Source organism: Mustelus asterias, chromosome 2 (genome assembly GCF_964213995.1).
Source record: "Mustelus asterias chromosome 2, sMusAst1.hap1.1, whole genome shotgun sequence".
In the NCBI taxonomy this organism is placed as follows: domain Eukaryota; kingdom Metazoa; phylum Chordata; class Chondrichthyes; order Carcharhiniformes; family Triakidae; genus Mustelus; species Mustelus asterias.
The window spans coordinates 135,493,662-135,509,465 of record NC_135802.1 but is presented as its reverse complement, the minus strand read 5'-3'; the positions used below and the strand labels follow the sequence as shown (position 1 = coordinate 135,509,465).

General features: G+C 43.5%; 1 protein-coding gene across 2 annotated transcripts in view; it reads right to left on the bottom strand.

The window, feature by feature from the left end:
* Positions 1-15,804, bottom strand: part of cdkal1 (CDK5 regulatory subunit associated protein 1-like 1) — a 630,648-nt gene that overhangs the window by 506,955 nt on the left and 107,889 nt on the right. For both annotated transcript variants that reach the window (XM_078241916.1, XM_078241914.1), the window contains one exon: positions 9,721-9,817. In XM_078241916.1, coding sequence (XP_078098042.1) covers positions 9,721-9,753 — 33 coding nt within the window. In that variant the 5' untranslated portion in view covers positions 9,754-9,817. The remainder of the gene's footprint in view (positions 1-9,720; positions 9,818-15,804) is intronic.

The following is a 15,804-nucleotide window of genomic DNA, read 5'->3' as shown; positions in this document are numbered from 1 at the left end:
AGGGTTCAGCATACTTGGACCAAAGGGAAACGGGCAGGAGAAGAGAGAGTGGGTAGGAGAGGAGATGGAGGAGTTAGATGGATCAGGACACTTGAGAAGAGAAGAGGAGGAATGAGAATTCTATCAAAAAGTGCTGTTGAGTATATTATTTTTATACCTTGGAGATCCTCTGAGATGCAAGATTCAGCCAGTGGGTGGGTATTGTCCCAAGAATTTAGGCATTGAGGAATTGAGGCACGGGCAGCCAGTCTGTGGGGAGGATGGAGAAGGGATGATAGAAAGGCAAGTGTTCAGAAAAGGGGAATTCAGGCGACTGGTGAGAGGGGACATCAAGGCAGTGTGAATTCCAGATAGCATTAGAAGAGATAGGACAAAAGGGAAACTCAGGTCAGCGAATAATGGGACACCAGAACAAAGGAAAGGCAGATAGTGGGGGAGAAGGAGTTTGCTGTGAACAGGTAATTGAGTCAGCTGTTAAAGACAATGGGAGTTGCAATGAGTTGGACTCATTGCTGGATACTTACATGACAGACATTGTAGGATAGAAGGTCAGAGAGACGGAGAGGAATATAGCTTCAGAAAGGATTGGCAGCTTTATCAAGAAACATGCAAAAGAGCTGCTTTAAGATCAAGAGTCAGGCAAAACACAGCTGTCAAGATATTGAGGAGCCCTGGTACTTCCTACAACTTTTCCCTTGGATGACTTGTCATTGGTTATGATCTCTTAAGTTTCTGGGTCAAGGGATTTGGAAAGCCAAAATCTCACTTTTTAAAATTGCACAGAATTGCAGCAGCTGTTGTTCAGCACAGAAGGTCACCTCAAAGTTATCAGTTTAGAACCAGGCCCACAGCAAACGTCCTCTGGATGTCAGTCAATTTGTAATGATGTTCATGGATAGACAATGCTGTCCACTCTCAGGTGCTAGTCAAATCAAAATAAACTTTTTCAATGGGAGGTTGACACACTGAAAGGCAACCCATCCTTTACCTGCTTTATACATTTCTGTGCAACTGAGTGAGTGACTCTCAGGATGGCTCAGTAGGTGCGGTGGGAAGAGCCAGAGGCAAATAAATTGAGAGTAATGTTGACTGTGACAGCAATGGGCAATGTCATAGTCCACATGGAAGCACGTCTTGAACCAGACTCTTCAATTAGTTCAAGCAAAGTGAGCCCCTGCCTGCTGGCACTCTCATGTGGGTAGTGTCTTGTGAAACCTAGGTCCCCTTGCTGTTCACCAAGTTTCTTCTGTGCACCTGCAAATCCCAACATAGCATGACATTCTTGGCACAGAGTCATAGAGGTTTACAGCATGGAAAGAATGATGATTGACATCTTCATCCAATGTTCTCTTGAAAACCTCCACAATGCACTCTATCTTGATGTTTAATGTTATGATCAACCCCAAATGGGGTTTCCCTAAAGTTATCAGTCTGGGTGAGACCCCCCAATTTGTCACCATCTGGCTGGGATACCCCAAGTGTCATAAACCCAGGTGAGGAGGGATGACTGACTCTTTGTCTTTATTCAACCCATGCTCTGCTGGTGGCAACAAAAGTTTAATATAAGGATAACTGTTCCAGACCCAATGATTATGTTTAAAAAGGAGCCAATTCAACCAGGCTTCCTTGAATTAAGATAGAGCAAGTTTATTAACTACTAAAAGACAAGGAGAAATGGTAAAACACATGCATCTACAATCATAGGGATTACAGGTAAGAATTAAGCCCAATAGTAAGTAAATATTTTTAAAAGTCACACAGAACAGTCCTCGAGTTCAGAGGAGTAAATGATGATGTGTTGCGGCCATTACAATTGTTTTCAGATTAGTTGGCCAACAGTTAGAAACATAGAAAAACTACAGCACAAGCAGGCCATTCGACCCACAAGTTGTGCCGAACACATCCCTACCTTCTAGACCTACCTATAACCCTCCATCCTATTAAGCTCCATGTACTCATCCAGGAGTTTCTTAAAAGACCCTATTGAGTTCGCCTCCACCACCCCTGACGGCAGCCGATTCCACTCTCCCACCACCCTCTGTGTGAAAGACGTACCCCTAACATCTCCCCTGGACCTACCCCCCCAGCACCTTAAACCTGTGTCCTCTCGTAGCAGACGTTTCCACCCTGGGAAAAAGCCTCAGAGTCCACCCGATCTATGCCTCTCAACATCTTATATACCTCTATTAGGTCTCCTCTCATCCCTCGTCTCTCCAAGGAGAAAAGACCGAGCTCCCTCAGCCTATCCTCATAAGGGATGCCACTCAATCCAGGCAACATCCTTGTAAATCTCCTCTGCACCCTTTCAATCTTTTCCACATCCTTCCTATAGTGAGGCGACCAGAACTGAGCACAGTACTCCAAGTGGGGTCTGACGAGGGTCTTATATAGCTGCATCATTATCCCCGGACTCCTAAACTCAATCCCTCGATTGGTAAAGGCCAGCACACCATACGCCTTCTTAACCACCTCCTCCACCTGCGGGGCCGATGGACCCGGACCCCAAGGTCCTTCTGATCCTCTACCGTACTAAGAGTCTTTCCCTTTATATTGTACTCCTTCATCCCATTTGTCCTACCAAAATGGACCACGACGCATTTATCTGGGTTGAAGTCCATCTGCCACTTGTCCGCCCAGTCTTGCATCCTATCTATGTCCCTCTGTAACTTCTGACATCCTTCCAGACTATCGACAACCCCACCAACCTTCGTGTCATCGGCAAACTTACCAACCCATCCCTCCGCTTCCTCATCCAGGTCATTCATGAAAATGACAAACAGCAAGGGTCCCAGAACAGATCCCTGGGGCACACCACTGGTGACCGACCTCCATTTAGAAAAAGACCCATCTATACCCACTCTCTGCCTCCTTTGGGCAAGCACAGTAAGAAGTCTCACAACACCAGGTTAAAGTCCAACAGGTTTATTTGGTAGCAAATACCATAAGCTTTCGGAGCACAGCTCCTTCATCAGATGGAGTGGATATCTGTTCTCCAACAGTGCACAGACACAGAAATCAAGTTACAGAATACTAATTAGAATGCAAATCTCTACAGCCAGCCAGGTCTTAAAGGTACAGACAATGTGGGTGGAGGGAGCATTCAACACAGGTTAAAGAGATGTGTATTGTCTCCAGACAGAACAGCTAGTGAGATTCTGCAAGATCAGGGGGAAAGCTGTGGGGGTTACTGATAATGTGACATAAATCCAACATCCCGGTTTAGGCCGTCCTCATGTTTGCGGAACTTGGCTATCAGTTTCTGCTCAGCGACTCTGCGCTGTCGTGTGTCGTGAAGGCCGCCTTGGAGAATGCACACAGTCCAGTCTTACCCCAGTCCAACAGTCCCACAGTCCAGTCTTACCCCAGTCCAACGCCGGCATCTCCACATCATCCTTTGGGCAAGCCAGTTCTGGATCCGCCGGGCAGCAGCCCCTTGGCTCCCATGTCCTCTCACTTTTTCTAGAAGCCTTGCATGGGAGACCTTATCGAATGCCTTGCTAAAATCCATATAAACCACATCTACCGCCTTCCCTTCGTCAATGTGTTTAGTCACATTTTCGAAGAACTCAGGTTAATTCAGGTGTTCTGTAGTTTGGTAGTTTGATAGAGATTTCAGTTCCTTTTGAGCTGCGATCCTCTGCTGGCTCATCAACTTTTAAAGAATGAGAGACTTTTAGATGTTCCTGCAAAAGCTGGCTATCTTTGCAGGAGCATTTCCTTGATTATTGTATCACCTTCAGTGCATGGAAAACTTCTACATACACACAGACCAATTGACCAGCCCAGGCTGGTAGCAAGCAGACTTTTAACCTCCAGATGTGTGCATTCCAAGAGGACCAGAATGTACTCTGGGCGACACGGTGGCACAGTGGTTGGCACTTCAGCCTCACAGCGCCAGGACCTGGATTCAATTCTGATCTCAGGTCACTGCTTGTGTGGAGTTTGCACGTTCTCCCCATGTCTGCGCGGGTTTCCTCTGGGTGCTCCGGTTTCCTCCCACAGTCCAAAAATGATGCGGAGATGCCGGCGTTGGACTGGGGTGGGCACAGTAAGAAGTCTCACAACACCAGGTTAAAATTCAACAGATTTATTTGGTAGCACAAGCTTTCAGAGCACTGCTCATTCATCAGGTGAGTGACTCACCTGATGAAGGAGCAGGGCTCTGAAAGCTGGTCGAAGGAGCAGCCCTCCAAAAGCTAATGGTGTTTGCTACCAAATAAACCTGTTGGACTTTAACCTGGTGTTGTTAAAACTCTTACTAAGCCATTATACTAGGGGTATTGGAAATAAAAGGACTATTATGTCCCTTTGTCTTTCCTGGAGATGGTAATCAGTCTTTGAATGGTTCCTTGTCTGGAAGCACAGGCAGGGGTTCCATTGTTCCTTAGAGAAACCCCCTACAGCCCCATTCCTGTCAGTGGCTAATCGTATATTCTCAACCATCTTCAATGTTTGTGTCCATTTTTTAAAATATGCAACTCGGGTCTATTTTTAAAGTCCAGTATTTTCTTGTATAATTTCAGGGCTTTTCTCCATCTCCTGAACATCTGTTTGAAAGCCTAAATTCATAAGAATTATCTACAAAATGTTTGCCAGAGGAAACTGACAAAGCATTGAAGGATTGAGGTTTTATTGATATCAGACGACCTGAAATTTAAACAATGCTCAATCTTGCCCTCTTTTCACTGGCAAGTTTCCCAGAGCTCTGGGAAACTTGTGCAGGAGACAATAATTTTAAAATGCCTGTTTAAAACAATTTATATTACATAATTAGTACATGAAAAATAGGCAAATGATTGTGCTAATTCCTGAAAAAGTATATCATAGAGTCCCTATAGTACAGTAGGAGGCCATTCAGCCCATCAAGTCTGCACTGACTCTGACAGATCATCTTATCCAGGCCCACCCCACTATCCTATCCCCGCTAACCTACACATTTTTGGACACGAAGGGGTAATTTAGCATGATCAATTCACCTAGCCTGCACATCATTGGAATGGGGGAGGAAACTGGAGTGCCAGAGGAAACCCACGCAGACATGGAGAGAACGCGCAAACTCCATCGACAGTCACCCAAGGCTGTGAGGCAGCAATGCTAACCACTGCGCCCTGTGCCACCTTCTTATGGTTACCTGAAAGGGCAAGCTCTCAATGAAAAGTCTGTCAGTGTAGCACTCTTCATAGTGCTGTAGTGGAGTGTCAGCTTGGATTTTATGCTCATGTCTGTGGAGGAGAATGTTAACCCACAACCTTGTGACTCAGGGCAAGAGTGCAACCAATTGAGCCCACACAAGGCTCCCAAATATCCATCCTGTTCGGGTACGTTGGCCATCGGGAGTATTAATATTCAGTTCCAGACAGCACACCTGAAGAATGTCAAGGCTCCATGTAGGAAGTGCAGTGCAACCAAAAAGATATCTTTCTCAAGAGAACTGCAGGCTAAGAGCATAAGTAAAGGCCAGGTTTGAGCCTTACGCTATTCAAGCCTGCTCCGCCATTCATCAAATCATGGTTAAACTGTACCTCAGCACTATTTGTCCAACTTAACTCCATATCCCTTGATACCCTTACCCAACAAACATCCAGCAATTTCAGAGTTGAAAGCCCTAACACCAAACATCCACAGTCTTTTTGGCAAAGACTTACAGGTGTTCGCTATCCTGAGAGAAAAAAACTCACGAATTTAGTTCCTGAAAGACGCAGGTCCAGTTTTAACATTATGTGCCTCACACATACAATAGCTTTACTCCCATCAAACCCCTTTATAATTTTAAGCAGATCATCCCTCAACACTCTGTACTGTTGAGCAGCTTTGCCTGGAGGAGAAAAATAAGACACGACTATCCACTATTTTGCGTGCAAAGCTTGATTAATTGGTTCTATCTCCTTTTCACTCTTGAATGAAATCCTATCTCCACAAGCAAACTAATAAATTCTACCTGAAAGAACAGGGTTGGAGGGAAAAGGAGTTGGCATTTTCCACTTTCAACAAGATAATGGCTGAGCTGATGTGTCCTTAACTCCACTTTTCTTGTAGATTGAAAGTCAGTCTAAATCAGTTTTGAATGTATTCAATGACCCAGCCTCCAATACTCTGAAAAAGAGTTCCAAAGATTAACAACTCCTCCTCCTCAGCTTGGTCTTAAATGGGAGACCCCTTATTCTGCAACTGTGCTCCCTTTGTTCGAGATTCCCCCACGAAGGAAAACATCCTCTCAGTAACTAATCCTGTCAAACTCCCTCGAATCTTATATATTCTAATAAGATCGCTTCTAATTTACAAAGAAAAGCTCAAAAGATTAATATTCATTGGAGAACAGATGAAAGTGAGACACATTACAGGTTCTGATGAAGGGGCTGTTTTCTCTCTTTTCAGACACCTACAGTGAAAGAAATGTAAGTAATGCTACCTTTAACCTGAACACGTAGCTTAGCTCCTGTCCAAAGATGTGCAGTGACATTAAATACCATCACATCATTAGAGCATCTGGAAGTTACTGAACCACTTGCCAAGAGCAATTTCACATCAGGCATGATCTCATCTCCTCTCTGGCTTCTCTATTACATTTAGAACTTAAAAAGCAAGTTTTCCAATTGTATCAATAGCAAACCACTCATTTTAAATGGATTGCATCCACGTTCCAATTGGAAAATCTCAGTCTCAATAAAGGTAGGCTTCCTGAACAATAAACATGTAGGTAGGATATAAATGGCAGGGTACTGCTATGGGAATAATGGCTGTACTAAGCCATTATTCCCATAGACACAAATACATACATTAATGTCCCGCTTAATTAGCCATAGAATCTACTAAACAGGGACAGGCCCTTCGGCCCAAACTGGTCCATGCTGACCAAAATGCCCATCTAAGCTAACCCCATTTGCCTGCATTTGGGCCATCTCCCTCTAAAATCTTTCCTATCCACGTATCTCTCCAAATGCCTTTTAAATGTTGTCAATGTCTCTGCCTCAACCACTTCCTCCGGCAGCTCAATCCACATAGAAATCATAGAAACCCTACAGTGCAGAAGGAGGCCATTCGGCCCATCGAGTCTGCACCGACCACAATCCCACCCAGGCCCTACCCCCACATATTTTACCTGCCAATCCCTCTAACCTACGCATCTCTGGACTCTAAGGGGCAATTTTTTTTTTAACCTGGCCAATCAACCTAACTCGCACATCTTTGGACTGTGGGAGGAAACCGGAGCACCCGGAGGAAACCCACGCAGACACGAGGAGAATGTGCAAACTCCACACAGACAGTGACCCGAGCCGGGAATCGAACCTGGGACCCTGGAGCTGTGAAGCAGCAGTGCTAACCACTGTGCTACCGTGCCGCCCATACTTACCACCTGTGTGTAAAAAAAAGTTGCTCCTCAGGTTCCCATTAATTCTTTCCCCTTTTAACTTAAACCTGTGCCCTCTAATTCTCAATTCCCCAACCCTGGAAAAAAGATAGAGTGCATTCATCCTATCCATGCCTCTCCCGATCTCATACACCTCTATAAAGTCACCCTCTCAGTCTTCTTCGCTCCAAAGAAAAAAGTCCTAGCCTGTCTCTCCCAATCTCTCCCTATAACTCAGTCCGTTGAGTCCTGGTAACATCCTTGTAAATTTCTTCTGCACTCTGTCCAGTTCAATAACATCTTTCCTATAGCAAGGTGACCAAAACTGAACACAATACTCTGGGTGTGGCATCACCAACGTCCTGTACAACTGCAACATAATTTCCTAACTTCTATATTCAATTCCCTGACTGATGAAGGCCAGCATGCCAAAAGCCTTCTTCACTGCCTTATTACCTGTGACTCCACCTTTAGAGAACCATGCACCTGAACTCCAAGGTCCCTCTGTTCCACTCCCCAAGGTCCTACCATTAAATAACATTGTATTAATCTTTTAGCCAATTAGGGTCTTGTTGCAAAAACTGTTTTGCACAGAAATATTTTAAAATTACACTTGGCAAATCACACTATCATCCTGGTGTTTGGAACAAGGTGATTTCAAGGATGAAAGGGACTTTCATAGAATTATTACAGTGCAGGAGGAGGCCATTCGGCCCATCAAGCCTGCACTGACTCTCCAACATAGCGTCTTAATCAGGCCCACCGCCCCATAACCCCATAATAATTCCCACAACCTACAGATCTTTGGACAATAAGGGGCAATTTAGCATCGCCAATTCACCTACCCGCACATCATGTATCGGTGCAGAGATACAAACTTAACGATTCAGGTCAATGGTCTGTTCTGATGAAAAGTCATCAAGCTGAGATGTTAACTATTTTCTCTCACAAATGCTGCCTGACCTACTGAGTTTTTCCAGCATTTTTTTGTTTTTATTTCAGATTTCCAGCATTCATAGAATCATAGAAACCCTACAGTGCAGAAGGAGGCCACTCGGCCCATCGAGTCTGCACCGACCACAACCCCACCCAGGCCCTACCCCCACACACTTACCCGCTAATCCCTCTAACCGACACATCCCAAGACTCTAAGGGGCAATTTTTTTTTAACCTGGCCAATCAACCTAACCCGCACATCTTTGGACTGTGGGAGGAAACCGGAGCACCCGGAGGAAACCCACGCAGACACGAGGAGAATGTGCAAACTCCACACAGACAGTGACCCGAGCCGGGAATTGAACCCGGGACCCTGGAGCTGTGAAGCAGCAGTGCTAACCACTGTGCTACCGTGCCGCCCAAATGTAATCACTCCGGCTCCCTCTGATAGAACAGCATAGATCCCAACTTGATGTTTGTTGAAGTGGGTGTGATGCTGCATGAAGTGATTAAGGAGATACAATCCAGGACATCTTTTCCATGTGGCAATGAGCCATGTTGGCAGATGTTGGCAGGTGGGCTCAGCATGGTGCACAACATCTGCAGATTCATAGAATCCCTACAGTACAGAAGGAGGCCATTCAGCCCATCAAGTCTGCGCCGACCATAATCCCACCCAGGTCCTTTTCTTGTAACCCCACATATTCACCCTGCTAATCCCCTAACACTAAGGGTCAATTTAACATGGCCAATCTGCACATCTTTGGACTGTGGGAGGAAACCGGAGCACCTGGAGGAAACCCAAGCAGACATGGGGAGAATGTGCAAACTCCACAGAGACAATCACCCGAGGCCGGAATTGAACCCGGGTCCCTGACGCTGTGAGGCAACAGTGCTAACCTCTGTGCCACTGCTAACCTCTGTGCCACTGTGCCGTTTGTGTTTGTAGTTTGCGTTTGCGTTTGTGGTTATTACTGATATGCTTGTTCTAGTGATTTTGTTGTCTCTAGTGATCAGGTTTCTTGCACACAGCCAAACACATCTCCATTAAACCCAGACAAGGGTTGCATAGGAGGCAGTTGCAATCATGCTTGAAATTTTGACAAATTTTCATTCCTTCCCAACTCTCATCCACCAATTCTTAGGAAGTTAAAATTCCTCCATGAAGTTTAAAAATGCGAAAAAGGAACAAACAAATCACAGCGATGTTTTTTTTCCATGTTAGATGACAAATTAGAGAAATCATAGATTGCATGTAACACTGCAAAAATATTTGTCCTTTCAATCAGAAGACTCAATTTGCCAATTTTCTAGCATTTTACAACACTGATACACCTCGGACAAAGCACACGAATCCAACTCAAATATTCAGGAACCAATGTAAACTTCTTGAAGAGCTGAATTTTTCAGGTGATGTATTGGAAACATTTTCTTACCCCAATAATGCTCAACCCTTTAATATAGTCCATCCGTGGTTGGGCTTGAGGAACACATCCAGCAACTACCACCTTTTTATTTTGTTCTTGAGCTCTCCTGAAGTGTAAATAATAGGATATTGAATTAGAATATTTCACATACAGCGTAGCTAATTGGGTCAAGAAAATTACAGCTTCAATACTAATTTAGCACTTCTTTAAAAATCTGATAGTATATTTACCTTTATTAAATCTCGTGAAGTTTAGAAACAAAGTGGACAATCCTAACGTTTATGTCCACAATGCTTACAAACCAAATTAAAGCAGACCCTTTACCAAATTCTTCATAATTATTACATCCTACTATTTTATGAATACAAGTATTCACAGGCTAAATTTATCACCACAATTTGCTTCACAAAATTCAAACAAAATAATTTTTTTTCCAAATGTTCAAATTTAGTTCTGTTATGAACTGCATAACCTGGCAAATGATACAATAAAACACTGCCAAATTACTTTGATGGAATGCACCAGATTGGCAAAGCCTATTCGGTGATGTTGCAACGTAGAAAAGTTGCAAATACTGACTAATAATTATAGAGGTACTTATGGCATCTTCCTTGGTCCCAGTTTATGCTGCTATTCTGTGTCTCAGATGTCAGCATAATTCAAATGGTAGAATTCACCTCTGAATCAGAAGGGTGTGGTTTTTAAACTTCTACCAGTATTCAAACTCACAACCTAGGTCGAAATTCCAGGGCAATGTTTCAAGGTGTGCAATATTATCCATCCTTTACCTACATCAAACCAAGACCCTGGTTCAGGTCAAAATTAAAGATGGGCTATTTAAAGAGAAGCAGGAAATTCCCTCAAAATACTGGGAAATAACACTCCTGGTAAATCATTTTAAAAAGCTAAATGGGTCATTATTTTCACTGTAGTTTGTGGGAATTGCGCTATATGCAAACAAAACAATGGTGAATCACTGCATGCTAAGTACTTTACAATGTTTAAGACATAAATGATGAAAGTTTTTTTCTTCCATGCTCATAACTGCATTAACACTTCTCTCCCTTAATTCAAGCTGGCACTCTGTCATTCTCCCAATTCCTTCAATTACAGCATTTCGCAAATCTAATTCTTTCTATACCTGGATTTTAACAAAGGAAGAACTATCAGAAGGCATTAAGAAAACAAGAGCGAGTGGGGGGGCGGGGGGAATGGAGATAGGGGGAGGATAGCCATGGAGGGATTTAAACAGGAGTAAAAATGTGAACCTTAGGTGGCAGCACACTGGCTAGCATTATGCCTCACAGCCTCAAGGACCCAGTTTCAGTTCTATTTACTAATTGCAACCCTAGCTCCTCAAAACTTCCTCAAGAGAAGCTCATTTCTAGTCCCATCCATGTCACTGGTTCCTACCTAGACCAGAAAACCTGGATACTGCTTCTCCCATTCCAAGTTCTTATCTTGCCATGAGAAAATGTCCTTAAACCTGGTACTAGACAGACAGAAAATTCTTCAGAGCTCCAGGTCATAACAGCAGAAAACAGTATCCAACTTCCTCACACCTCAAGTGTGCTGCATCTAGTGAAATGTTTTTATAATATTATGGTTATCTAAGGAAATAGCCAACTTACACAATAAACAGCAAATAATACTTCTACGAAAAAAACAAAAGCAGCAAAATAACACATTCATTCTGTTTCTTAATCTGAAATAAAAAGCTAGTCTCTGTAATGGTGACCATGAAATTACCAGATGGTCATAACAACCATCTGGTTTACAATCACATTGGAAAGGGAATCTACTGCCCTTATACCCAACAAGTGACTCCAGAACTACAGCAATGTGGTCAGTTCTTAACTGCCCCGTGAAGTGACTTAGCATGCCACTCAGTTGTATCAAACTGCTACAGAAAAGATAAATATTAATAAAGTCAAAGCACTGGGCACTGGCCTAGGCACCAAAAACGTCCACCCTGTCGAGGCGAACTGGCAAAGACTGCCTCACTAACATCTCAGGACTTGTGACAGAACTGGGAGAACTGTCCCACAGACTTGTCTACTAACAGTCTGACATAGTCACAAGCACTGGATCATATCTTGCAGCTAATACCCCAGACTCCTCCATCTCTATACCTGGGTATGTACTGATAGCCAAGTTCCGCACACATGAGGATGGCCTAAACCGGGATGTTGTATTTATGTCACATTATCAGTAACCCCCACAGCTTGCCTCCTGGACTTGCAGAATTTCACTAGCTGTTCTGTCTGGAGACAATACACATCTCTTTAACCTGTGTTTAATGTTCCCTCCACCCACATTGTCTGAACATTTAAGACCTGGCTGGCTGTAGGATTCGCATTCTAATCAGTATTCTGCAACTTGATTCTGTCTGTTTGCACTGTTTGAGAGCAGATTTCCACTCCATCTGACGAAGGAGCAGTGCTCCGAAAGCTTATGGTATTTGCTACCAAATAAACCTGTTGGACTTTAACCTGGTGTTGTGAGACTTCTTATTATGTACTGTTCCACCAGCAGGACAGACGTACCAGAGATGATGGTAGAGTGAGAATGGTCCTGGGAGTCCTCAATATTGACACTGAACCTCATGAAGTCTCATGGTATCAAATCAAACATCAGCAACAAAACAACCTGTTGATTACAACACACTGCCCTTCCTTAACTGAGGAATCAAGAGCTCCCCTGTGTTGAATACAAGTTGGAAGCAGCACTGAGTGGAGCAAGGTCACAGAATGTACTCTCGGTGGGGACTTCAATGTTCATCACCAACAGTAATGTCACTACTGACCAAGCTGCCCAAGTCCTGAAGGGCGTATCTACCAGAATGGGTGTGAAAGCCAAAAAGTGGGAAAAACCTATTTAACCTTGTCCTCACCAATCTACCTGGCACAGATGCATTTGTCCGTGAGGAGTAAGAGACAGCATGCGAAGATCAGCATTAGGAATACCTAAAAATGGAATGCCAACCTAGTGAAGTTACAACACAGAACTCGATACATGCAAATTCTGTGATTGTGTGAAAGCAGCAGAAGAGCCAAGTGATTCCACAACTAATGAGTCAGATCAAAATTCTGCAATGCTGCCACATCCAATCATGAATGGTGGTAGACAATTAAACAACTAATAAGAGACGGTTCCACAAACATTCTAACCAGTGATGGTGCAGCCCAGCAGAAGGCAAAGCTGAAGCACCTGCTACTATTTTCAGTCAGAAGTCCTGAGTGTATGATGCATCTCAGTCTCCTCCTGAGGTTCCCACCATCACAGATGCCTGTCTTCAGTCAAATTTATTCATCAAACCGGTATAAAGAAATCGCAGTACTCAGTGCATTTAGCCAAGGCCAACAACAACATTGGGCAGTTTGGTGGCACAGTGGCCTTCTGCACTGTAGGAATTCTATGGTTCCAACATACTCATTTGTAGCACTGAAGACTTGCGCTCCAGAAATAGCCTGCCCCTAGCCCAGCTATTCCAGTGCAACTACAGCAATGGCATCTGCCAGATGATGTGGAAAATTGCTCAGCTATGCCCCATTCAAGAACAACAGGACAAATCTTAACCATCCTATTACTGCCCCATTCGGCTACTGTCAATCCTAAATGCAAAGTGTTGGGAGGTGTTATCAATACTCCCATCAAGCAACACTTACTCAACAATAACCTGTTCACCGATACTCAGTTCATGTTCTGGCAGAACTCCAAACATCATTTTAGCCATTGTCAAAATATGACACGAGTCCAGAGGTGTTAGCGTTTGCTCTTGAAATCAAGGCAGCATTTGACCAACTGTAGCATTAAAGAGCCCTCGGAAAATTGAATGTAAATTAGGAGAAATATTCTGCACTGGTTGCTGTTATGTCTAGCACAAAAGGAAGGTGGTTATGGTTGTTAGAGGCAATCATCTCAGCCTTGTGAAATCCCTCAGGTTCATGTCCCAAGCCCAACTATCTTCAACTGATTCATCAATGATTTCTACTTCCACATAAGGTCCGAAGTGTGGTTGTTCACTGTTGATTGCAACATTTGGTACCATTCACAACTCCTTAAATAGGGAAACAGTCCAATGTCCATATGCACGTCCTGAACAATTCAGGTTTGGGTTGATTAGTGGCAAATAACATTTGGACTGTAGAGGTACCAGGCATTGACAGTCTCCAACAAGAGAAAATCTAACCATTTCCCCATGATGTTCAACAGCATTACCTGACCTGAATTCCCCACCATCAACATCAAAAGGAGTTACTATTGACCAGGAAGTGAACTAGACCAGCCATATAAATACTGTGGCTTCAAGAGCCGGTCAGAGGCTTAGAATTTTGCCGGCAGTAACTTACCTCCTGACTCCCCAAAGCCTGTCCACCATTTACAAAGCACAATCAGGAGTGTGACAGATTGCCTGGATGAATATAGCTCAAAAACACTAAGCAAGCAGAACTATTGAAGACAAAGCAGACATTTGATCTGTACCCATCCACCACCTTAAACATTCACATTCTCCTACTCCGGTGCACAGTGGCTACATTGTGCACCAACTGCATGATCAATTACAGCACGTCATCAAGTCTCCTTCAATAGAAGCTTCGAAATCCAAAATCTCCATTCGTAGAAAATCAGGCTGCAGACTACGGGAACACCACCATGTACAATTTCTCCTCCAAGTCACACACTATCCTGACTTGGAATTACATGACCATTGCTTCATCATCACTGGGTCAAAACTGTGGAACACCCTCCCTAACTGAGTGTACCTATACCAAGAGACTGCAGCAGTTCAAGAAGGTGGTTCACCTTCTCAAGGGCTTTTAGGGGTTTGCAATAAATGCTGGCCACACAGTCATTTGGCCCAACCTGTCCATGCCTGTGTTTATCCTCCACTCGTGTCTCCTTCCCTTTTTTCTACCATTGTAAGCACCTATTCCCTTCTCCTTCATATGCTTGTCCATAAATGAATCGGTTCTCTTCGCCTCAACCACTCTCTGTGGCAGCAAGTTCCACATTCTGACCACTCTTCAGGAAAAATTATTTCTTCTGAATTCCCTACTTGATTTTTTGGTGGTTATCTTATATTGATGGCCTCCAGTTATGCTCTTCTCCACAAGAGGAAACATTCTCACTGTATCTGCTCCATCAAAATTTCCATGTCTTTAAACACCTTTATTAATCACCTCAGCCTTTTTTCAAGCAAAAAAAAGAGGCCCTCCCTGTCAATCCTTTCCTGATATGTATACCCATACAATTCTGGTATCATCCTTTTAAATCTTCTCAGCATCCTCTCCACTGCCTCAATATACTTTCTATAATATAGCAACCAGAACTACACATTGTTTTAAATGTGGTCTCACCAAGATTCGATACAGATTTAACTTGCTTGATTTTCAATTCTATTCCTCTTGAAATGAAGCCTAGTTTTTTGTTATGGTCTTGCTAACCTGTAGTGCAACTTTTAGTGATGGATGTATTCATACTCCAAGATCCCTTTGTTCCTCTACCCCACTTCAACTTGCATCTTCCAAGTACCGAAGTGACTTCCCTATTGTCTCCATCACGTTCATACCTCATATTTATGTGCGGAATTTCATTTGTCAATTGTTTATCCATTCGACAAGTTCTTCTGTAATTTATTGCTGTCCCTCCTGAATATTGACTGACCCTCTGCCGAACCCTCCCATTTCACTTGCATTGCTCTACAGGCATTTTAACTATTTTTTAAACAGGATTTCCTCTCACTTTAAGTTAAACTATATTTTCAACCCCTGTTCTATTAACTTGTATTTATTCCAATGCCTTCAATGCCCTCCCTTCATTCTTTCTCCTGGCCTTAGTGGTTTAAAGCCTTTTGCCACATCCGTTTCCCCTTTCCGCCAGGACACATGACATCCTGGGTCAGGTAGCACCTATCCTAATGGTACAGCTCCAATCCCAGGTCTGGTACCAGTGTCTCATGAAAAGGAATCATTTTCCCCCACAACAGCCCTTCAGCCACGTGTTTATGCTCCCGCGTCAATTTGCATGTGGCTCTGCCAATAATCCAAGAATTAAGACTTAAAGTCCTACTTTTTAATTTAGAGCCTAACT